Consider the following 25,859-nt stretch of genomic DNA (forward strand, 5'->3'; position numbering starts at 1 on the left):
CCAAACTATTCTATAATTAGGCAATACAACCTTTCCCACTACTTCTTTTCTGTAATAAAGCTTTTAACAAGACTTGAAGACAAAGTCTAGGCATTGTAACAACTGAGAAGTAATGTAAACACACTTGGTAATCAGTAATAGCCAGATTCTGAATTTCCCAGATTATTTATAGTGTTTTGTAATAACCACAACAGTGGCACACAGTTGCAAGAACAAACAGCACCAAAATACAGTTTGGATTAAGTCACTAACACTCTGTGACCTGCCAGGACACTGAGCTGTGCTCTCAGAAGTTTCTCCTCTGTGCCTGTTTGACACCTAAAAAAGGGATCTCAAATCCCTGGCAGGTCTCAGGTGCTCCTAGGATAGAAAAGAAATAAAGGTGTTCCTAGGATATAAAGAAATAAAGAATGAAGTGAAATAAAGAAATAAACAGGAGACCCTTACACCTTAAGTTTTAAGCTTAATATATCAATAATCAGTTCACACTCATATTAACAGCTATCACCATTTCAAAGATCAGAAAGCAGTAGCTTTCCTACACAAGATTTCACTCATTTCCACAAATCTCTGCTGCAGCTGGAATACAGCAGAGGACAGAGTGTGAATGTGACAGTGCTGACTGCAGCTCCAGCCACTCTGTGCAGCACTGGCCACCAGCATCCACCAGCGTGGCCCCACGCTCATCCTCGTGTCAGACAAGCTTCTGCATCACCTGGAAGCTTTGCTGAGAACCCAAGCTGAAAGTTTTAAGGTCTGATGGAAAAAACACAGAGGGAAACACAAAGACTTCCTGAATTACTGAGTCAGGTCGTGCCCTACGCCTACAGAGCTCAGGGCTTAGATATATTAATAATACTGACCAGGGTCAGTGTGTCCTCTGAAATTCCAGGGTAGGACATAATCTTCTTTTCTCTGTGCGCTCCTTTCCCCTCTCAACTTTTCTTTCCCATCTACTCCCATCTACTCCCCCTCCCTTTGTTTTCCATTATTTATACCCAGTTATTTTCAGTGAAGAAACGCTACATTTAATTTCCTGGAATTGTGTAATCATTTTTGGAAAAAGCCAAGAATGTTATGAGAAATGTTTCAACTTGTGTGCTTTCACAGCCTGCTCAGCACCAAGTTACTCCAATTCAGACACTTTACAGGTATTTTAAGTGCTGGTCTCAAAGCAATTGGCCACTTCCAAGTCAAGAAATAAAAAAGTGACAAGTAACAGTGTTTTAGGAACTACACAAAACAGTGGAAATTAAGACTCCTAATAAAACATTACTGCAAGTGGAATGCAGACACAGGCAAAATCATGAAGGATTTTGACTGCTTGAGGAAATATAGAACCACACTTCAAGTCCCAAAAGAGTCTGGAGACTGATTGAACAAATCTGTGGAGTTTTTTGCAACCAAAAAAGTGAGTTGCCCCTTTTTACTGCTTTGAGCATTCCAATTTTCAGATTGTTTTTCCTGTCAGCAGGATTCCCTCCTCAAAACTCCTTGATGCTGTCACGTACTTGTCCTGGTGTAGCAACAAGTCATGAGAAAAGCCCCAGCTCCCACAAGAATTACAGCAGCTTCACAAGTTCTAGCAGATAAATTCAGAGTTTCAGGCTGGACAACACCATGTCCACCTTCCAGGCAGGAAACAGGGCAAGAAAAAACAAGAACCTGGCACCAAACTCTACTTCTGTTTCTTCACCTCCATTCCGACGCTGCCAAGATCCACCAGAACACGAGGTATTTTCAAAGCTTTTTCTCAGAATCCACTAAGCTTTTGAGTGAGTGGAATTGTAGAATCGTTTTAGTTTTAAAACACTTTTAAGATCATCAAATCCAACCATAAATCCCAGGATTGTGGTTTCACCTGAGTAGTCAGGGAAGGGAAATCTTCCTTCAGGCAATTCCAGCATTTTGGGCTTCTTTACTCGAGCAGTTTGTTCCTATTTTTTAGGTTCTTAAAAGTGTAATGAAAATTATCCATTGAACAGGGAAAAAAACAAACAAACAAACAAACAAAAAACCAAAAAAACCCAACAACCAAAACACCCTGAATTAGCTTCCAACAGGTACAAATGCTGGAAAAATCTCACTGACATCCATAGCCTGAGCCTACCAAGCCAATCCAGGCTGGCCACAGAAAATCCCACTCCTTATCCAGTAGGAATGTTGGTGGGGAAGCACAGGCTGGGTGAATTCAGCTGCTACACAACACTTTGTTTTCTACATTTAACTGTCTCAAGGTGCTGAGTTCAAATAATTCCCTTTGGAGGAAACAGAGCAAGTGAAGATGAACTGACAAAAACCCTGTGGAGGAATAGGGGAAACAAACAGCAGCAAGAGATTTTTCCAGAATAATTCCAGTGCTAGTGACTATGTCCACAGTGGGGCTGAGGGATTTTTAGAAGTCCAAATGCCAAACAAAAGCAGTAGGGGAACCCTGAGTGCCATATTCTACATGCCATGAAGGGACAGATTTGCCCATCCCTTTTCCAAGACAGGGCTCATGTTTGCACAGCAATCCATCCATCTCCATGGGGCTTCCCACATGGAGGCTCCAAGCCTCACTGGTGAGCAGGAAGATTCCCCCCTATAGCTCCAGGCAGACCCCACAGCTCCCCCCCACCTCAAGGTTTGTGTTCTGGTGATTTTGGATCAAAACGGCCCAATTTTAACAGAGCCTGAAAGGAGAAGGCCCATCACCTCACAACAACATGGCCCAAGCAAATGTTCCTTCTTTTTTTTTTTATTTTTCATTTTTCAGGTTTGCTAATAGCTGAAGTTTCCAGTTATATCCTTCCTGCTGGCTGGAATTACACTTGGCCTTGGTTTTTCCCCTGCCTTCTCTACACACACTTTTTCATTCTTGCTCCTTTCTCTCCGTTTTGAGAACAAAACCTCATTCCAGCACTTTGCCCTCACAATCAAAGCAGCAGCTAAAGGCTATGACTTACAAATCTGTCAGGTCTCAGAGGAGCCAAGATCAAATAGAGATCAAACAGAGTCTGCTTTCCCAGCAGCAACACTGCAACTCTGCCAGCCCCTGGAATATCTCAGTCCATCTGAATTCTTTGCTCTCCACTGACTCCCCTGGAAAGGGGATGCTATCAGTTTTATCATCATTTCCAGAAGGGAGAAAATCAAATTGCCTCACCCCACATAAAGGCACCTCGTAGATAAAGGGAATAAAAATATATAAAGGTTATATTTAAAACCAGTGGTTTTTAGTGCTCTGCTTTTTTAGCCAAGATACAGAAAAATGGAGGGAACAAAACTAGAACTTAACAGATCTTCAACAGATTATCCCCAAGAGCAGAAATGGCTCTTTAGTCAGAATTTCCACCTTTCTCTCCTACACTGAATTTATATCTGTGCTCAGCCAGATGTTCCCTCCCTGGGACCATGTCCTGGTGTGCCACAGCAAAGCCCTGGACACTGACAGAGCTGCTCATTCCCCTGAGTCACCTCCAGCCCCAGAGTTCAAGAGCAGGTCAGGAGCTCACATCAACTTAACACTGGTAAGTCAAACCTTCCATGTCAGAAGCGTGTCAATGAACTACAGAAGCAGATCCCAAAATACTCAGAGCCTTTACCTGCAAAGCTTGCAGGGAACAAGTCTAATCCATTTCTAGAAACAGAGATTTTATTGCTTCCTCCTGGCTTGCAAACCATGTTTCCAAGGAATGAAAAAATAAAAACCCTCTGCATTTGGAAATTTCAAATTCATTCCCTTGTGGTAGGTGAGTTCCCCAAAGAGGGCAAGAGGGACTTAATATTATTACGGTCACCAACTCTTGTGCACTATAGCAGAAATAAAAGCTAAAACCCATTAAGAAAGAGGCAGATGTCTCACAGGAAGGGCTGCTTCATCAGAATAGGATTTTTAGTTTAGTTAATTAGGTTGGATTAGGACAATAAAATGATTTATGGGAACACTTTAGTTTTCTTTGTTGGTAGTCGAGCTGACCGACACCACAGTGACGTGTTTAAAATTAATGACAGCAGAGCCTTCATGAGTTAAATGCTTTCAGACTTGGCTGCCAGCCTTCCATTGCTTTTATAAAAAGAGAACACTAGAAACACTCAGGGATGTCAGACAAAAGATCTTGCAACTTAAAAGGAAGCTTTAGCCAGCAAGGAAGGAAGCCTTCAAAAGTGAAGGACACATCCCATTTCCACTGGATTTTTGGACAGACTGGCTGCCAGAGCCAGAAGACTCTGAGTTATCATAAGAAAACACAACAAAAGCTCCTGAGCATGAGCCACTGATATTTTACCCACATCAGAAAAGTATGCCCACCACTTGGGAAGTTTCCCAGCAAATTAAGACAAATGCCAATAGAACATTAGCTAAAGACTGTTTGCAATTTTACTGTCTCAAACCTAACAGTAATTGCCCAGAATTACTGCTTCTCTAACACAGCATTTCAATAAATTTACACTGACCTCTGCCTATTGATACAGCTATTATATATATATACACTGTAATTTTCCTAGAGCCTTCTGCAAAGAAAGACACATTATTATGGAAAAGTTAAGGGTTCATAAGCCTGTAGGAGAGGCTGAAATATCTAAATCAACCAGAACCACTGGCCCAGCTCTTTTAACTCTGCATCTGCTTCCTGCACAGCTCCACAGCTCTTCCAGGATTTTCCCTTCCCTTATAAACATTGCAACTGCAACAATATCTATGCAGTCATTTCTGAAATATCAATGTTAACACCTTGTCTTTCTCTAATATTTCAGCTGTCAATATTCTCTTGACAACTAAATGAGTGTTAGGAAATGGCCAAAAAAAAAAAAAAAGACCAAGAGCCAGCAACTGCATGTAGGGAAGCAAATGTGCCACCACAAAGAAATTAAATTTTGTCACTTTGAAACGACCTATGTGTGGCACTGTCTGCAATCCCTGTCACAATGAACGAGCTGGAGCATGAAAATATCAGGTCACCCACCCCACTTCCCACTACTGAAAGCAGATCATCCCCAAAACTCAAAGCTCAGTGACTACACAGAAACAAAGTCAGCAGAGTGTGGTTTATTTACACTTCACATTTTTCTGGCTTTTGAAGCACTCCCAGGTTTGTTCTGTGCACCCTTTCCTGCTGAGGCTGGAGGGGACAGAAGGGACAGCACATTTGTCTCGAGCACACATCAAAGCCATCTGCTCCAAGTGCACATGTGGGGTTGTGTGCTGCCACTCGAGCACCATTTATCAACTCAACAGGCAGATGTTAAACCCTTTTCTCCATTTGCTGAATCTGTGCTGTTTAAGACCACCAGCCAATAGCACACACAGCACCCTCTCTAGAGAGAGGCTATACTCTGCTTTTCAAAAGAACGTAGAGTAGACCTCTCTTCAAACAACAAGGAGTATTCAAACATCTTCAAAATGCACAGGGGGTGTTGGTGAAACGGCACAGATTGTAGTTAGGGGTCCAAACCATCATTTTGCAGCCACTGACCAGACCAGAGTCCCTCCTCATTCCCAGGACTCCTGACCAGCTCTGCAAGCCCAGTTGTTCCCCTAAGTAAGCAAAACCAGCTCAAAGTAGACGCCAGTTTATACCAACACACACCAACTTTATGACACAGTAGTTCAGGAATTGCTTTGTAAATCACCAACTTTTGGTGGTTGTGAACCAACACTTTACAGAACCAACCTATGAATCATTCTCCTCCCACTCTCACCTTTTCACTTTTCCAGCCCTTAAGATCTTTCTTCTGTCTTTCCATTTTCTTCTGCCCATGTTCAGTATCACTGTATTACAAGTGATCTTTCATCTGTCTTTGGAATTATCTGTGTTTTTCCTCTTTTAGTCAGTTTGCTGAATTTCCTCCCCCAAACAGACCACAGCCAGAGACAGCTCAGAGGAATCACACAAAGGTGCAGCAGTGTCAGACCCAAATCTTCCTTCCCAAAATCCAGAACTCTCCTCTGGACACATTTGTGCCTGCACACTGCTGTGACACTTTCTATCACAGCTGCTCTAGAGCTGCCTCCTGGGAATCCGGTGTTGAAGACACATTTTAGCTGCTTTGAGCCTCAGGAGACATTTCTGTTTATCCCTGTCCTATGCAGAATTTCACGTTTGACAGGAGACCTTAAGTGGTGTTTATCAAACTGTCACATGCAGATTTTTGGAAGTTTTGAAATTTTTTTTTGTATTTGTAGTCAACAATAACTAATCCAGACTTAAAAAAAAAAGTCCCACTACTTCTTATTTACTCTAGCAGGGATCCTCTTTTCGTTGTCTTAACTGATCACTACAGACTACATGGGGATCCCTCACTCTATTGCAGGTTAGATTTCCATATTACTCTCAATACAGATTACACTCAAATCATTAAGATAATTTTTGGACACCACTGAGACCTTCCCTCATGTGTGACTTTTTGGAAAGCAAAACTTCTGACCCCAAAACTCCTGACATTAATTTCCTAAGAGTAGGATTTCTCCAGGAAGACTACAAGACTATAGATTTAAACATGAAGGCATAAACATGATTTTGTCACTGCAGCTGGATCACATCCCCAAAACTCTTGACACACCCACAAAAATATCAGTAATTAGAGAAGGATGCAACAGTGTTTGTAACTGAACATTCTGGTGCCAACAGTCTACAATTCATTTATATACATCAGAACAAAAGCAGCAGATGCCTGGCTACACTCATGTATTTGGGTATGCCAAGCACACAAAATAGCCACAAATTAGAATCCTTAACTAAAAGCCAGACAAAAAAAAATACAGTGGTAAAGTCCCCTCAAGGGCTTCTATCAATCCACAGCCTGAAAGATTTGTACACTCTGCTCATCAGCAGTGAATGCTTCTGTGAATCAAAGGACCCCTGAGCACCAAGCTGTGCCTGCCTGCCAAGGAGAGCACACAACACCAGGAGAAGCTGTAGATCATTCCACAGCTCCCAGAATCCATAAACTGCATCTGACACAAGTCAGTTTTACATTAAGACAGCCAAAGACTCTCCAGACAGTTACCTTAACAGACCTGTTAAGCAGCTGCACAAAACTCTCTCAAGAGAAAAAAAAAAAAAAAAAAAAAGGCAAATTCTTCTTGCCAAAAAGCCATTCAGTGCTTCTAGAAAGCAGTTAGATTTTATAGAGCCCATCAAGGGACAGAAGCTGCTTTCTAGAAATCACACTATGGAATATTGTGCTGATAGAAAACACTCTGACAGAACAAACCCAAAAGCAATCAGGTTCTTTTTTACTGGCCTGGGATTGCTACAGGAACTGCAACACATCATTGCAAACTGGACTTTTTGGCAATTTCCTCTGTGGAGACTTTCAATAATAAAAAATATCCTATAAAATAGTTCAACTAGTGCTTGAACCAAGTTGGGCAAACTTGACAGTAGCTCTGGGCAGAAGTATGTTAAGCCCACTTTTCAAACAATGTCTTTACTGCAAGAGATTTCTGGGGGCAGAAGGCACAAGCCAGGTAAATCTGTAGGATCTGTCTCCTACAGAGATGAAAGGGATGATCTGAATTCTCAGTTCACTGACAAGTTAACAGCCCACATCTTGCATGTGGAAAAAAAAATCCCTTTGGGTTTCTTTAGCCCTACAAGTGCACAGTGAACACAGCATTTGTAACCTTTCCAGTTCTCATTTATACACATTACCAAGCATCTTCCTGGGCACAGTTCAGAGCTTCCTCACATTCCTTACACACAACTTAGTGTATTTAAAAACACACACACACACTGAACTGTGTTTAACTGAGCTACTTAAGTGATTTAAGTCAACAAGATAATACATTAAACAGCAGTCAGAATTAAACCCTGATTTATGTGCTGCACAGGAGTTGAAAAATCAAATTGCTAACAAGTGGGAAGCAAGAAGCTTTCCTCTCCACGTGTGCAGCTGCCAAGCTCATTCCAAAACATAAGTGACTGTAAACCTCTCTGGTGCTGTCTCTGAATTTGTGCAAAACTGAAAACAAGGCTGGCCCCGATACCCAAACCTTCTAAATTACACAAGGGAGAAGAAAAAAAGGCAATCTCTGCAGCCAGGAGGTGTCAGGGCTCTGGAGGATGAGACCAGTACTGCCTGTCCACCCTGCAAACTGAGAAACACTGAGAAAGCAAATCCCATTCTCAGTCACCCACCAGAACTACAACAAAGTGTCTGCAACAAGTTTAGGATTCATTTATCCCAGAATGTTTTGTCCCTGAGTGTTACCCCAGAACTTTTAGTGTCCAAGATACCAGCCAGGTTCACAAAACACAAGCAGCACCAGCAGAGGGAGGTTCAGCTAAAAGCCACACATTTAACTTCAGCATCTTTGTGTGTTTACTGAATAAGGAAACTGGAATAAGGACTGGGGAAAATACCAATAGCACACTAGTGAGCAAAGCAAGCACAAAAGAACTGGCTGAGAGCACTTGAGCCAAAATACAGGTCACATCTGCCACTAAACAGCTTTGATAGGAGCGTGCAGCCAAAAGGAACTTTACAGGAGAGTCCAACACAGTCACTTCCTGATACAGGCTGGATATTAGGAAGAAGTTTTTTACAGAAAGGATGATAAAGCTCTGGAATTGTCTGCCCAGGGAGGTGGTGCAGTCACCATCCCTGGGTGTGTTTAACAAAGCCTGGATGTGGCACTGGGGGCCAGGGTTGAGTTGAGGTGTTATGGGTTGGACTCGATGATCTTTAAAGCCTCTTTCAACCCAGTGATTCTGGGTAAATGTGCCACAGTGAGTTCTGTTGTAAATGTGCCACATCCTCAGCCCCCATGCCCAGAGCAGAGGACTCTGCCCCATGGTTTATAAAATCACAGGATTGTTTAGTTCCATTTCAAACCCCAGGGTGTGAAAGGGTGAGCACAGGGCAATTAAGAGGCAGGAAAATTCAAATCTGCAGACAAGCCTTCACAGAGCAGCCACATCTGCTTCTCTCCCATCAGATAAAGACCACCACAGTCCATTACTATTCTGAGCTGGTAGCAAAATCCTTCCCTTTACAGCTTTGCAATGGAATAAATTTAGCTTACTCTAGATTGTACTGAAGGATATTCTGCAGCCCAATTCCCAGTGTTCAGAGAAAGTAATTAGAGGATTAGTGGCCTCTATTGCTCTCCCTTCCTGTTATTTTCATTGTGTTCTCAAATTTGAATCTTCTGTCGTTTTTCAGTAAGATTGATACAGACAGAGGAGAGGAAGGGAAATTTATTTCCCTAAAATTTAAATCTATCATGCTAGCTTAAAAATTCAAGCCACAAAGATTCGTTTTAAAATTTATGATCCTGGAATTTGGGTTTAGCAGGCTCTACTAGATGCATCCACATCAGGAAATTACCACTTATCTTCCTACAGTTTATTAAAATTTAAAGCAAGCTTTACAGGCAACTTGCTTTCTATTCATATGTAATGTCAGATAAGAGAACAGCTCATCAGAAGCTCTGCACTTCACACAACATGATTTTACCACTGATATGACCTGCTTTGCTCCTCTCCAAAACAGGCTGGCTCAGACAGAAGCACAACTCCATCCCATAATAACACTTTTTTCTCAGATATATCTTTAGTAATAAGACCCAGATTATCTGAACACATACCCACACAGACAGAAAGATTATAATATTTAAAATTATACTTTAAAAATATTTTTATTTTAAAAATAAAGACGTAGAGCACAAATTTAGTGTTGCAGGAGCAAAATTATGGGATATGTCACTATTTCTATGAAAAATACAATTTTCCCAGTGGCAGGTGGGACTTGGGGCTTTATATTGAATGAAACAAACACTGAATAACAGTCTTAAATAATGACACAATGCACTTGGCAGGCCCACAGTGTTAATAAGGCACAGTTTTAATTAGGGTTATAGAATATCCAGTGCTTCCAAGGATAAAGCAGCCCACATTTATGTGGAGATCAGGTTTATGAAATTACATACGGCAAAAAGCACTTCAAGGACCTTTTTTTCCCCCCACAGCATGCCTGGGTAGAAGTTCTTGACATAAAAATTAATTGTGTTTTCCAGTATTAACTGATTTAAAGCATGGCTTTAATTTGGTGTCTTAAACTACTTGATTTCTTAAATCAGTTGTTTAAGCTAGGTTTTAGCAAGAAGGAAGGAAAATCTTTGCTGGGGTGATTCTTCTCCTGGGAGAGATCTGAATCCCAATCTCATGACAATTAAGGGTATTTAGCACACAGCACTATCAGAGGCTGCTCATAATAAAGATGATAAATGTGTTCAACATTATTGCTTCATTTTAGACAAAAGCATGAATTTACACACATGTTTCTGAGAGCTTTAAGAGCAGTATTTGATATGTTTCAAACCACTCCACTATCCACAATTTTATAGGTTTACTGAGAGCAGGACTTGGAACAGCCATTACACATTTCAGACACGGCTCAGGAGATCACTGCTTATCCATCATTTTTATGCTGGAGATAAGAAAAAAGTTTCCCTTCTGCAACCCTCTGCCAAAAACCCCATTTTGACTTTCCAGAGAGCTGTCCCATAAATCCCAGAATCATTTAAATAATTTCTACTGTCCCTTTCTTCTGCACCAAGCTCCATCTCCAGACCCACCTGCCCTTCACATTCTCTTGACCAAACACCTACAGTTGTTACATGATTTGGAACACATATAATATATATACAGATATATCCAATTAAAAACACTGAAATCACATGCTTTGGGTGCAATTTTAGTCACATTCCTGTGCACTTCTGGAATACTTGGATGGCATCCAGAGGAAGCCCCAAGACACTGTGGGTGAGTGAATTAAGAAGCAGCTCTGGTGACTCCTTGGAGCAAACACTGCCTACAAATAAATTATCAAATCTCATGCAGCCTGTAGAAAAATCATGAGTAATCTGTTTGGGTTTTGGTTTTTTTTTTAATAAAAAGCAGTGGCTGTGAAGATCAAATTGCAAGAACTCTGCCACCACTCTGCTGAGCTAAGAAAGCAATTTAAGAATAGTAACCGTGGGAATCTGCACTGAAATCAATTGATTCTTTCACAAGGTATGAACTGTAAAGCTACAAAACTCAGCAGGAAGCCTAATTAAAGACAACAGATGAAAATGGCAATCCAGATCAAATGCCAGATAAAAAAATAATTAAGAGCTTACATATTTTTAGAGCAAATATAATAAATGGAAATCCAAAAAGATAATCTCTTCAAAGTCAATATAAATGAAGAGTATATTCAAATTCACATTTAATATAATTATAATGAAAAAAATTACCCATTTTTCTAACAACCACCCAGCAAGCTGGTACAGATTCACTGATCCTTAAAAACAAGAACTTAATAGCAGAGCAATGCTGCAGAAATGCAGACCACAGAGTGCAGTGCCAACACAAAAATTCTTTTAACGTACAAATTGTACACCAATAGTTGGCTTTACTTAAAGAATTCCTTTCAGAAAACAGCAGCAGAAGCTCTCTTGGGTTCCATAAACATTGAAGGAAAGATTGGAGTGTCTCAATAACTGAATGCACTCCCCACTTGCAGCATGACTTCCAACTACCTCTGTCCCAGTTTATCTTGTCCTATCAAAACATTCATTTTTGCACTGACCTTCCAATGTTTTATTAAATCTCTGGGATAATGGCATCTATTCTTTAACAAGCAAGGTAATATGTAGAAAATATTTCACACCTAAAAGGTGCTCTATTCAGCTACATTAACCCATCCTGCTCTCTCAACCTCTGCTATTATTATTAATACAGCTATTACATGTAATAGGTAATTCAGAACACCTTTTATTACAGTCTCTCATTTTGACCTTTTCGCTTCTGTACGTGGCAACTGATGTAAAATTATTTCCACTCAGGAGATCTGCCCTCTGACTGCTAAGTCAGGTCAGGGAGTGTGGATAACAGGGATTTTAAATGATGGCACGGAAGCCATAAACTAAAATTTGTGGTGGATTATAAACTCCATTTTACACTTTATACAGTATCATTCCAAATTTACAATTCCCCAGACGAAATAGAAGCTCAAGTTTGAGGTCTTTTGGTATTGGATTTTGTTGTTGAGCATCTGTAGGAGTAGCAAATAATCCCTTAAATCTCACATCTGCTTTGCCTAATGAAGCACCAGAACAAAAGCCCCAAGAGCTGTGAGGGTTTCCCTGCATCCATCAAGGCTCAGGGCTCTCACCCCCTTCCCTGATGCCTCTGCAGACAGAGCTGGAGCTACAAATCACATATGGGCTCTAAAGATGGGATCTTCCTTTAATCTTCCCACACTAATGCTTCCCAGGTTTGTTTTTTCCCCACATTATGTACACGGAGACTTTCCTCTCACTACAAGCATCATCATTTTATACACCTAAAAAAAAAAAAAGGTTCCATTTTAGCACTTACTCACAAACAGCCCTAATTTATTTTTACAACAGCCATTACCCTCCCATTCCACACACTGCACACAGTGCCTGCTACAACACACAGGAACATTTTCCATCATTTTCAAAACCCTGCAGTTACTGGGATACAACTCACTCCACCCAGATCCTAAAGACAACACTGAACACCTGCTTCAGAATAACCAAGTGATTTTGCACACTTAATATTTTCTCCAAAAGAGCACAAAGAAATTCTAATTTAGATTTTTAAACAGAATTACCTAATCAGGTTAAATTTTCCCCATACCAGCTATTTTCCAAAGTCCTCCTGTTGTCCCCCACACTGGTTTAAGTGTATCACATTTGACTAAAATATATCAATCTGCTTGCAGCTTATTTGATTTCATCAATGAAGTGTAAAATACACTAAATTGAAAGCAAACCAGATTTCTTCAAATAAATCAGTTTTCATACAGCAGCATGTGGAAACTCCTAGGCAGTTGCTGGAGTTCAGAATCAAATTGAGGCACTTTGTGCCAGGTTTCTCGGGCAGTTGTGGTGAGTAACTTGTGCAATAGCTCATTTCAGCTGCCAGTTTTCATTTGCTGCTACACCAGGCAGAGCCTCTCCACTCCCTCCTTCAAATCAGTTTTGCTACTCCTGTTTGAATCCTCTCCAGTATTTCAGAATCCTTCTGAACACCTGACAGCAGGTCTGTACTGGATAAGGCAGCCTCATCAACACAGACTCTTCAATTCCACAATTCCCTGCTCATCCCAGTCCAGAAATCCATTTTTACAGAATTACATTTTTACCAATAGGAGACAACTCTCATTTCCAAGGCACAGTCCCTGCTGCAATAGCTATAGGCCATACTGAAATCCTCCAAATATTTCATTTTGCTAGTGTTTTGGTTATAGTTAATTCTAACCAATGTGTTTTTTAAAAAAGCCTATTTTAAATAGGCAAATAACTCCACACAGCTATTTCATTTTATTTACCCTTCTAACATTTAAGCTGCTACCAGTTTTATCAAATGAAATTTATGGGGTTTGTTATTTGGTGTTTTCTTTGTTGTTTTTCAAAGGTTTTCTTTCATGAGATGCATTAAATGCTGGAAAATTGCTTATTACTATGGAATCCAATTAGTAACCAGCTCAGGAATTGCAATTTCACAAATAATTTACTGGGATTTAAATTAATTAATAGCCAGCTGATAACAGTGAAGATAATATCACCTAAAGCTCCTTTCCATTTCTCTCTTTTTGACTTTTCATAGCAGTGTTCAGTGGTGCCATATTCCCATCCTGCACAGGGACCCGGGCTCTCGTTATCCCTTTCCAGCTCTAGAGGACCATTAAAGCTCTTCAGGAATTCCCCACTGTTCTCACTCCAGCAATCAATTACCAAGCCAGCAGGTGCTCTCTCCCTCTCTCTTTAGCCACTTAGGATCCTTAGGAACACACTCATTTAGAAAATGGTATTTCTAGGAAATCCTCAATAAACCAGGACTCACCTTATAACCCTGCAGTGAACAGACACCTGCTGTTCTGCTGGTTTCCCCAAACACAGGGGGAAGATGTGTGCAGAGGGATGAAAAGGCAGCAGGGAGGTGCTGTGCAAGCTTTGGGGAAGGCACAGCCAGGCTCTCTCCTGCTCCCAGCAAACTCAGAGAATGCCTCATTACAGAAAAGGGATCCAGTGTAACTCAAATGGATGAGAAACTGATCCCTCCCTCATGAAAATGAGGATAAATAGTTTAGAATTCCTCACTCCCCTTTACTGCATCCTCACACACCTTCTCAGAGTGTCCTTTGTGACACCAACATCTCATTTACACTCAGCAAGTCACAGAAATGTCAGATTCCTCACATTATTATGTAGGCAAGCAAAGAGTTTTTGGGGCTACAGCCTGCTACATGGGTTTCTCCCACAGACTGTTCACCTGGGTACTCCACCTTGTCTTCAACCCCAGTGACAAATACCACCTGCAGAAGGTTGGGGTCATCCCTCATATAATCCATCTTCCATTGAAATGCAACAAAATAATGCACAACACCAGAGCATTTAATTCTCAATAGTTTTGGTACATTTTTTCCCCTTCTCCTTGCTGAGAGCATCTGAGAAAGCCAGGATTTGCATCCTGCCAAATCTATATATTGACATACCCTCTTTTAAGTAAAATATTTTGAATAGACCTCTCCACATTACCACAATTTCTAAAAATAAATATTGAACAATAGCTAAAGCTCGCTTTCCAGGCAGCAAGCTCTGTGAATTGCAGGTAGCTACTTAAGTACATTCTTTTCAAAATATTATAGACATTCCCTTAACAAGGAGTTATAAATGCATGAATAAACCATTCAGTTCCCCTGACTTGCACTCAATACTTAAATGCTGGCAAAGATATCACTACGAAAAAAGAACTATGTCCTACTAAAATACATGAGAAGAGAAAAACAAAAAGATTTGTTAAAAAAAAAATCTAAAGGATCTTGAAATAACAGGCATGCAACAGAGAATTTTCTGCAGTGGGAAGTATAAATATAAGACAGTTTGTGTGTCTGTAACCAAATGCATCCTTATTACAGTTTTGTGCTGCCACTCAAGCCTCAGGTTTGATAGCTAAAATTGTCAAATTAAAGGAGGTTCAAGTGTTATGAAAAGACAAAGCACTACCTGAAGAAGGAAATGTTAACTATGAAGTGTAACTAACAGTCTGGAGGGTCTCAAGCATTAAGTACTTGCCCTCAGGGTTGCATCAGCAAATCTAAAACTTCGGGAAAGCCCGCTTAAACTCACACTAGTCCATCATGAAATTGTTGTTAGAGACTTTAAGAGTTACAGCATTACGTGCCTGTCAAATTGCATTAAGCAATATTAGAAACAGAGCATTTTAAAGCCATTTTGGGGCTGAAGTGTCCCTGTCTTTGGCTGACAGCAGTGGAGGAGCTGATGCAGCAGAACTGTCGATACTTTTGCCACACCACTACTGTCTTAGGCTGGAAATGGGTTGTGTGTTCTGTTCCTATCTGTGGAGCAGTTATCCTCTGTCCATGGGGCAGTTTTCTTTGTCTCTCCCACAGCCAATCCTCCCTCCAGGAGATCTCTGCTGTCCATGGCCAGGGAGTGTCCCTGCATGGCTGATCAAATTCCAGCATCCCATGGGGAGATGCTGTGCCCAGGGCAGGAGCCAAGCATTCCTACCTGGATACAATCTGAGCCTGGAACAGCACAGCAGCCTTTGCCCCCTGCATTCCCAGAGGAGCAGCTTTCTCCTGCCCTGCATTCCCAGAGGAGCAGCTTTCTCCTGCCCTGCATTCCCAGAGGCAGACCAGGCCCATCTCCAGCAGCCCTGGAGCTGCAGAGGAAAACTCCCCCCTTGTGCAGGATCCCTGCTCCAGCAGAACCACAGCTGGCACTGCAGGAGGGCTGAGCCACCATGGGATGGGACTGTGCCACCACCCTGACCCACAGGGGGACAGGGCATGTTCTGATTCTGTCAGGGTTGTTTGGTATTACTGCCTTTTTAATTTTATTTTTATTTTCTTCCATAATAAAGAACTGCTATTCCTGCTCCCATATTTTTGCCTAAGAGCCCCTTAATTTCAAAATCACAACAATTTGGAGGGAGGAGTTTACATTTTCCATTTCATGGGAGGCTCCTGCCTTCCTTAGCAGACACCTGGCTTTTCAAACCAAGACAACTACCAAACAAGTATTCAATAATACAAGGTCTGTCTGAACTCGCACAGATTTTCCTGTTACTACAACAACAGCAAGGAAAAAAAAAAAACAAAAAACAAACCCCCAGTTAAATGTTCCATCAGCAGGGATGAAATACTACACACACAGAGAAAATAATAATTTGTTGTGTCTGTTGAATCCTGAACCTCACCTTGCCGGGACACGGCAGCAGGGAGAGAGGAGCTGCTGTAATGAAGCCCCTTGGGAGTACAAAAATAGAGATAATTGCAGCTTTGTCTCACTGCACATCAACCTGACTAACTTCTGTTAGGAAGTTCAAACACCATTTCACAAATTAATTCAAGATTTTTCGTTTTAGCGAAAAACAAACACAACAACCCACACGGCACTTATGGGGAAAGCATTCAGAAAAGAACAATGAGTTTTAAGAACAAAAGGCACACATTCCTTCTGGAGGGAAAAAAAGCTGAGTTGTTACTATGAGGCTTCTCCAGTGCAAACACTCCGGGAGAAATGAGCTGAAATTCTGTCCTGACCTGGAAAGATTCATTTTCTTTGTGACACCAGGAGATGACACATCAGTGTTGTGCCACCAGACACAGAGATCCATGACTGACACTTTCTGCTCAGACTGGCTTCCAAGGAAAATAATAATAGTTGTGAGGAAATGAGAGCTATGAAAGAACAGCATGTATCCTACATTTTTCCCTTCAGCAGTAAAAGGCCTCAGTACCAAGGAAAATATCAAGACAGAGGAAGAATTTGAAGTGTAACATGTAATTTTTAGTGCTTGTCTCAGTGCATCTCACTTAGCAAAGCATGAAAAGCACTGATTTTCAGTAAAGCTGAAAGAGGTGATCTAGTGTAACTAATATTCTAATTACAGAATCATGTCTCTTGGGCCAGGATTCCCCTTCACAGAAACGTGAACAAACAGCAATGCTACAAAATCCTGTCATTTCCTGATTTCCAAAGTTAAGATCTGTTTATTCATGAAAATTCAATCCTAGGACTCAGTGAAGATTTTAGGATTTAAGCCAGAACCATCAGGGCTCTGAACAACTTTCATGAACACGGGCATTCAAAACAAATGATGAAGAGATGAATTTGTAGTTCGACATTTTTTAGATTACTAAAAATCTCTTCTGGATCCAATGTTAGTATATTCCATATACTATCAGTATAATCCATATACTATTATTTATCATAATAGCATATAGAATATCCTGTCAATACATCCCCACCATTGTGTTGGTGCACTGCTGCAATTTGTGTTCAGAGACCAGCAAAGAAACTCTCTATGGCAAAAACAAAGGTTCTCCTTTTGCCAGCTCGAGAGAAAGGAAATAAAAATCAAAATATTACCAACATGTAGTGACAGACTAGCACAGTGCAAGTGTTGTTACAAATAAAAACTGGGACATATCAAATCTCACAATTCCTGAGCACACCAGCCTATTTTTACTTTATGTGTATTCCAGTAGGAGCAAGGCTCTACACCAGTACTGAGTGCTAAGCACAGTGTATACATGTTTTATAAATTAAATGCAAAATGAGAAGGAAAATTCTCTTTTAAAGCCCCATGAGTACAGTTTTAACACTTTTCTTTCCAAAAAGAAAATGTTCAGCAATGTTTTCCTAAAAAGCTCAAAGGCATCTCACTGATAGGCCAACCAGAAAAAGCAAAAACCAATGTCTAGACTCACTTCCCAGGGACAAAGGAGCAGAGGAGCAGCACAGGACAGGTCAGTGGCAGGAGACAGGAGAGGGGAGGTTTGATGGGAAGGAAAATAACAGCAGGATTTTAACCCAGGCTTACACAACAATTAATGAAATCAATTTCTTCTTTACACTCTATATTGTGTCTGCATTTATAAGATGCACAGGAAGTGATGCATAAGGGGAAGAAGATGAAACACAGGCTTCTGTCTCAGTTTTTTTCCACATTAAATGTCATCCTCTCATAAAAAGTTCATATTATACATCCTTCCACAACCAGATTCCATCTGTCAGTTATCAAAGAGCTCAATACAACACCTTCAGCCCCAATTTTTCATGCTTTAAAATCCTGGTAAAGTTGGAATTAAGTCCCAGCCCAACAATTTTGCAGCAAGAAAACCACATCAGAGAGCAAGTCTCACTGTTTACACAGACAACCAACCCATCTGCCACTTGACAAGGAGACACAACCTGCCTCAGACAGGTATTAATCTTAGTTTCTGCCAAAAGCACTTGAATAGAACCACAACTCCTATTTTCAAGGCAAGGTGTTTTCCCCAATGTAGAGCAAAACATACTTTTGGTATAAGAAACTATTAATAGAGAACTAGTACAGCAAGGCACAATCAGAAATTAGATTAATACAGTACTGATGATGCCAAAACATTCAGCACATTCTTGGCTTTTCCACTTTGCATGCGATTTCTTGCTGTTGACAAAGTTATCTCAGTGAATTCCAAAGGTGAATCTTATTCCACTTCAAGTCTCCATGAGTCTGCATGAAAAAGCATTCAATCATCATCATACTGCCTACAATTAGCAGGCACTAAATAAATAGATTTAAAAGTAGTGAATGCTTCATGGGAAAGAATTATAATTGTAAATTACATTCTCCTTCCCAATAGTTTGTAAGTCTTCTTCAACACTGCTTGTCTATTTCAATAATAAGAGGAACATGGTATCTAGATCCAAACATAAACAAAAAAAGAAAAACAAAATAAAGAAAGCACATAAACAGCAAACCATCATGGCAAATAAATATGCAAGCTTTTACCAGTCTGGAGACTGTGAATACGTAATATTTGAATGAGGAGGATTTTTGTTTCAAAGAAAATCTACTTTTTATCGTCACTGTTCTTCAAATACGCATTGATACACAACAGGAAAAAAAGTTATGTAAGTGATAAAGAAGAGACATCATGTACCAGTAACAAGTGTCCTAAGTGCTCTCTCCTTCCTGTTCATCAAGCCTGAGAAACACAAGACTGAGATAATCCTGGAACACTGGACAGGCTGATTAGATACACAGATTCTATCTGTGATTTATGAACTTCTACTGGTGCTAACAACACATTTCACAAGCTGGCAAGTGAAAGCTGGGAAAGTACTGCTAAAAGACAGCCTATGCACCATTTATGTACAATTAACAAATGATTCTGGATATGACATTTCCTTGAAGACAACTTCCTTGACTTCAAAACAAAGAGCACCCAAATCTTGGCAGGGGCTCAGAAAATGACTCTGCAGACACTCAAGGTTTTGGCAGAAAAATGACTGAAGGACAATGAGGCTCCCAAGCTGTCAAACATCCCATGTACACAAACTGGCTACAGTTCCTTCTGGAGTGACCTTCAGCCAGGCTTGTATCAGCAACTAAGCTACCAAAATTGGTATGGCCTTCTGGACACAGCTGAGTCACTGCAGCCTTGACAAATCCAGGAGCTGCTCAGCTGAGCCCCTCTGAGCCTGCAGAGCCCAAACCTGCCCAGCCAAGCCTTCACCATCTTCCCACAGAGAAAATGTTCCAACACGGGCTCCAGCTTCAGCCTCCATGACCCTGACACTGCTTTTTCCACAAGCTTTCTCCTCTGGGCTGCCACAGGGAAAGATGGTCTCCACTGCTGGACCCTGAGCATTGTTGTTGTGGGGTTTTACCTAGTGCAAAGTTCCTTATTCAGAATAAATCTAGGCAGGACTGTTACCCTTGAGCTGAGAGCAAGACTCTTTGAGTATCAGAATTCATCCAATTCACATTCTTGCTCCACACCACCAGTGCTGCAGCCAAACACTGCCTGGTAAACACTGAACAGAATGGATTACAGCTCCAGGGAAACTCCAGCACCTGTGGAGGCAACTGTCACCTCTCAGCCTTTGCACAGCCCCAATCCAACCTGAAGCAGAAGCATCAGTTGTTACATTTCAAAGTCTTCTCCTTTTCACAGATGTGTTTGAAGCCATCACAGCCTTTGATTGAGGAAGGTGCCTCCACACTTCTGTTTCAAAGTGGTTTAATGTTTTTAAGGCTAAATGAGGTAACTCACTGCCACCAAGTAAAAACCAATTACTACTTCAGCCTGGAAAAACCTCAGTGCATTCATAGAGCCAGACTGTACGATGGTGTTCCCCCTTGTCATGCTGTATTTGGAATGCACACACAGATTTTTATTTAGCATTATGGTTCAATTTTAATCAGAGAATTCCTACACAGAATTTCTCAGCAGTCAGAGAAAAATCAGAGCCTTACCTCTAAATTTAGCAAGTACATCTTCATCTGGAGATGAAAAAAAGGTTCCTCAGAAAGAGCCTTGTTTTTATATGCATAACATAATGGCACAGTGATACTTTCAACCCCAGCAGTATTTGCTACTACAGTGCAAAGATACCTTGGTTATTTAATGTTGTCTCTTGGTATTTTTAACCAAGGAAATGAGAGTTAGAGTGTTTCCAGTAACAGGCAAGATCATAACATAGGGATATTTTAAGACATTCAGCATGGGTTGTCTCTCGAACAAAATTGCAAACATTTTGTTTTGACTTCTGCAGTTTATTTATTATACTCAAGTAGCAACAGAGTCAATTTTTGTGACAAAACACCAAACAAAGACTTGAGAAAGCTTGGAGGAGGAGGAGGCATGAGTTAGGGAGAACACTTTATGTGCTTTTACAAGTTTCACAATCCAGCTTTCCAAGGCCAGCTTTTCTTTGGGAACAATCTGGGAGCAGCTGCCCGTGCAGAAGCAAGGTCAGCTTTGTCCTCCCTGCCTCCCAGCTGGACCACCAAGGCACTGCCTCATTCCTGACCTTCAGCACTGGAAGATTCTTTGGTGGGCTGAAGAAGAGACAGAGGTGTGGAAAACCAAATGCTAATGTAAATATAACAGGGAGGAGGAAAAACTTCTGCATGTTTTACACTGTAGCCTCTTGTCCAACGTTTATAATGGTAAATGCCATTATAGAAAGGCTACAAGTCAAAAGTAATCCACAAAGCCTCCCCAAAATTTTTTTCAGGCCCCCTTCCAGCTTTTGTGCATTTTCTCTCACTGTCCTATTCAACATTTCCTCATTTTTGTAGAAATTTCAAAACTAGGTGGGGCTGTATATTTAAAGTTCAGGGCCACATAAGTGCAAACTACAGAAATCAGCCCATAACCACTGAAGGGTTTCTTGATCATTCAAAGAATCTTATCTGCATTTATAAAGTACAGAAGAAATTCTGCTTTAGTAATACTCACAAACTCTTTAAAAACCTCAAGCACAAAAAGCACCTCTCCCTCACCTTCTCTGTAACATCTGATCTCTTTAATTGCCTCTTCTGGAATTCTGGACTCATGCAGCTGAAATGAAGCTGAAAGAAACAGCAACAGCACTGTTAGGAAGAGCATTGTCTGGGGAAGGGAACAGAAGCTCTGATCCTCAGAGGCTCTAACTTGTTACCCAAAGGACAGCTTCCACTGAATTTCCCAAAGAGCTGGAGAACAAGCTGCTACAGGTTCAGAAATTCCCTGGTCACCAGGGTGTAAATGTGTATGCTCTGGTCCCACACAGCCCTGATTTTCAGAGGTCATCTGATACTTCAAAACAAAGCATCTCCTCTGTAAAACTTCTCTGGGATTTGAGGTTAGCAATAAAACCCAGAAATTTGCATTGCTGTAGTGCAAGTATAAAATGTGGTTTAGCTCACCAGGGAAGTTCCATATTCTTTTCAGATTCCCCTGCCCAAGAACCCCCCTGACCAATGCTTGACAGAATTGTTTTAGACACAAGAGCTATCCAAGCTGCAAATTGGGTGTGTTGTGTCACCTAAGCCTTTGATCAGTTGTGAAGTCTGGGAGGAAAAAAAATAAATTGTGCAGCTACAGGCCCTGGAAACAGCTTCTTTGGCCACATGAGCTTCATGAAAGAAAACTAAATACATTAAAATCAAACCTGTACTTGCTTCCCCTTTTCCTATCCTTAGGGTTAGGGCAAAAGAGAAAGAAAAGTGTCTCTCAGTATCTTAAACTTACAAAACATGAGAGGTTACCAGGAAAATCTCTGGGACCACAGAAGTGGTAGTTGTCAACATCCCAGGCTGAGAGTGCAACAATTCAGGATGACCCCAGTTTGAGACAGATCCCTGTTCATACACTGGCTTTGTTCTCAGGCCACAGTCCCCAGAGTGAGTCTCAGGAAATGGTGCAATCCTGAGCTTGGTGCACCAAGTCCAGAGTTTTTCAGGTGGCCAGAGAGTGATACCCCCCTCCCTGGTACCAAAAAGCGGAGAAGAAAGCATCCATCATTCCCTGGCTGTGGTGAACTCAGTGGAAGGGAGATCCCTCAGAGCTGGGGGAAGACTGAACAGAGCAAGCTGAGAGTGCTGGGCCTTTAATGAGCTTCCTCAAGTCAAAGCGATAGGCATCTGCTGGTACTGAAATTAGAAGCCCGAAGTATAGATTACCACAAGCATTATCTCACAGCAGGCATCTGCAGAGTCCAGAACTTCTTGAAGAACTGGCAGAATCACTGTGGACAAGAGACATGCAGAATTTCAAGGCAAGTCTGTACAGAACACATTCAGTCTGACACAGAGGTCACCTAAGTACAAGCTCTGATGTAGGTCCAGTGGCTGGACTCGTTTGTTTTCATGGAAGGACACCTCAGGGATGATAAAAAAAGAAAAAAAAAAGATAATGATCTTGTAGAAGCAAAGCCACAGTGCTGAAGAATTCTGGATTGCTTTATGACTGCCAGGGAATTTCTGCATGCAGAGCTGAAGGGCTTGGAGCATCCAGCCAATGAAACATCACCATAAGCACTTTGCTGGGGATACATCCCTTCTAAAGAGATTATCAGGATAAAGTACTCCCTGCTTTCTCCTAAAATATTTGTGAGGTCTTTGGTGTTGAATAGGAACAAACCAGCAGGATCTCAAAACAAAGTAAATCTACATCCAAAAGAAAGCATAAACATGTCTCAAACAAGAGACCTACAGAGTGGAAAGAGGAATCTTTGAATGCCACAAGAGAGTCACCCCTCTTAGTTCTTCTCTTGGCAAACAGATAACATTACTCATTTTACAGATGGAGTCATAAGAGACTCCCAAAAAGAGAAATATTTAGATTTTCTTCTTTCCATCAACAAAATCTCTAAGCACTCTGGAAAACAAGTATTTTCTAATTTGTAAAACAGGAGTAGCAGCTGTTTGTTTCTTCGGAAAGTTACTGTTGGCCCGTGATGCTTCAATTGCTTTCTGTGTTTTCAAAATAATTGCCCCTCTCAACAAAGCCCTGGAGCAGAGAAGTCTCATCTCCTCTTTGATGCAGTTCCAACTCCCTGTTCCAGGAGAGCAATTCCATACTCTGAGTACACAGTACCTGACTTTTCCAAAACACAATACTCCATCCATTTAAGACAATTTTGTTTCAGATAACAGGAAAAGCATATCCATCAGCTGCCATGTTCTCCTTGTCATGGCACTTACTTTTGAGCATGAAACAACCTTTACAGAGAAGAGGAATTCCTGTATTACAGATGCTGACAGTGCCAGGCTCTAACAGTTTGTATACCAGGCCCTGCAGTCACCAGGCTGCTCCCAGCTGTGCTCCAGCACAGCCCACCCAACCCCTGGAACACCACAGCAGATCCCCACCACTTTAATGCTCCAAAGAGAATCTCCCTCAGTACTGCCAGCTTGCAGAGTGAGTTATCCCCAACAAGTTCCACAGGCAGTACCAGCACACAGGCAGAAATACTATGTATGCTCAGGCCATCCAGCTTCATTTGATCCACACCAGACTGCGGAGTTTTCCTGACCTTTAGGAAGCTCAGCTCTCAGGAGACACGCAATTCCAAGACCAGGTCCATTCCAGGCAATTGAGAGTCCAAACAGAATCAATATGAAACAGGACAGAGCTTCACCACTACAGCAGGTGGTCCAAAATTTCCACTCTAAATTCTGGGGAACAGTGGGGAAGCATGCAGGAACCAGTCAAACTGGAACAAGACAGTTTTAAACAAGTCATGCTACATTAAGCTCAAGCTGTGAAGTTTTCATCTTCCAGTGAAACAAGTGGCTCTGCCATCCCCAGGACAAATCCTACTCATCACTTTTCCCATGGCACAAAGAAATCCAGGACATTCTGTGATGGGCAGCAGGATTTGCAGCGTCTGACCTTACACTACAGCATTTAAACCTCAGCTGAGATGCAGCCTCTCCTTTTCCTGGTTCTGCATTCTCACAATGCCAAACCCTCCAGGTTATTTCTGACATGGCCAAGGAAGCTGCAAAGTGACAGATCCTGCACAGCAGTGCTTCCACAGCCTGGCTCCCTGCAGGAAGCCAAGGAAGCGTATGGGGAAATGAAATGTTCCTCAGTTTCTTGACACCAGCCCTGTGTGTATCACTGTATCTTCTTCTGCTTTCAAAGGGCACCACATTCAAGTAGAATCTGCTCTAAAATATTGATTTAGAGCAGATGTAGTTTAAAGAGAGTTTACAAGGAAAGCATTTTTTGATCTTTTTTTAATCCTCTGAAGGGAGAGCATGAAAACAAAAAGCAACATTAAGTCATAAGAAAATAATTGTTGTAGACCTCAGCAATTTTTAATTCCCCTTCCTTCACTAAACATCTGGGTTTTGTTAGAAAACACTATAAAATGATTTTCCAAAACCTTTGACATGGACCCAAAAGCTCAGGGGGGAGGGTTTCAAACCAAGTAAGGGTTGTTATTTATTCAGCCCTAACAGTGAAATTGGTATAACCATCTTCTCCTGCCTAACCATTCCCTGCTATTTGCAAGGGCACAGGGGTAGGGAGTTCGCATGTTAAGGTGATGCTCATTTAATAGAAGAAAAGGACATTACACCAAGGAAACCATTATTCAAGCAGACTCAGTCTGATGAGCCAAGAAAAAGCTGCTTCTGCACAAGCCAGGGCTCTTGAGACACCTATGCGATTAAGTTACTTCAGAACAAATTAGTGCTCCATGAACTGATTAGACCATAAATAAGCCCAACAGGAAAGAGAGAAGCCACTGACAGACACAGCATCCTCCTGACAGCAGCTGAGCTCTACAGCTCTCATTCAGCATGAACACCAAAAAGCTGTCAGTGCCAAGAGAATTTGTGGCCTCTTTACTCCCAACTCAAAGTACGTCAAAGCAGATGCAATATCTACAGTAGATAAGTAATCACAAGGATCCTATACTTGCATTTTCTCTCATCACTCAAAGCACAAATTGCAGCTCTCTCCCCGACCTAATAATTATTCGTATGGCTGTGTTTTGTTCTTCTCCAGCAGCAGCAGGAAACTTGATGAGAGCTGCAGGAACCCAGCCAGTGACTATCCAAGCTGCTGTTGTGATAGCACAAAGCAGAAGCCAACCCGGCAGGTAATTGGAGTTGGAAGTCAAGAGAGATCTTCCTCAGTCAGCTTGAAATAGTAATTTCATAGGGGAGAAAACAGGTTGCCTTTATCTACCACAGGTTACCAAAGGAAATCTTTGATCCTAAGAAAGACAGACATAATAAATACCAAGACACACCGCCATAAAAAGGTATTAAAGGTGGGGTTTTTCAAGTCTTCAGCAATTCAAAAGGCATTTGGAATCTTCTCTGGAGTCAGTATTACACACACAATCACTCAAGAAAGCCCAACATTCCCTTGTTAAAAAGGAGTCCTTCCAATGCTCAGCAGTTATATTCTCTTGCTCACTGACTCAATACTTTGGAGTCTGAATTACCATCCACGCTGTAACAAGGAAATTCAGTCACATTTCCAGAGTAATCCTGGGGAATCCTGGAGGGCTACTGGCAACAATTCCTGCTTCCTAATGCCAT

General features: G+C 41.3%; 1 protein-coding gene across 3 annotated transcripts in view; it reads right to left on the reverse strand.

The window, feature by feature from the left end:
* Positions 1-25,859, reverse strand: part of PELI2 (pellino E3 ubiquitin protein ligase family member 2) — a 70,929-nt gene that overhangs the window by 16,476 nt on the left and 28,594 nt on the right. For 2 of the 3 annotated variants that reach the window (XM_064423034.1, XM_064423036.1), the window contains exon 3: positions 21,318-21,386. The exons of the other annotated variant lie outside the window; for it this stretch is intronic. In XM_064423034.1, the coding sequence (XP_064279104.1) occupies positions 21,318-21,386 (69 nt within the window). The remainder of the gene's footprint in view (positions 1-21,317; positions 21,387-25,859) is intronic. 3 annotated transcript variants of the gene reach the window in all.

The sequence above is a fragment of the Passer domesticus genome, chromosome 6 (genome assembly GCF_036417665.1).
Source record: "Passer domesticus isolate bPasDom1 chromosome 6, bPasDom1.hap1, whole genome shotgun sequence".
NCBI lineage: Eukaryota > Metazoa > Chordata > Aves > Passeriformes > Passeridae > Passer > Passer domesticus.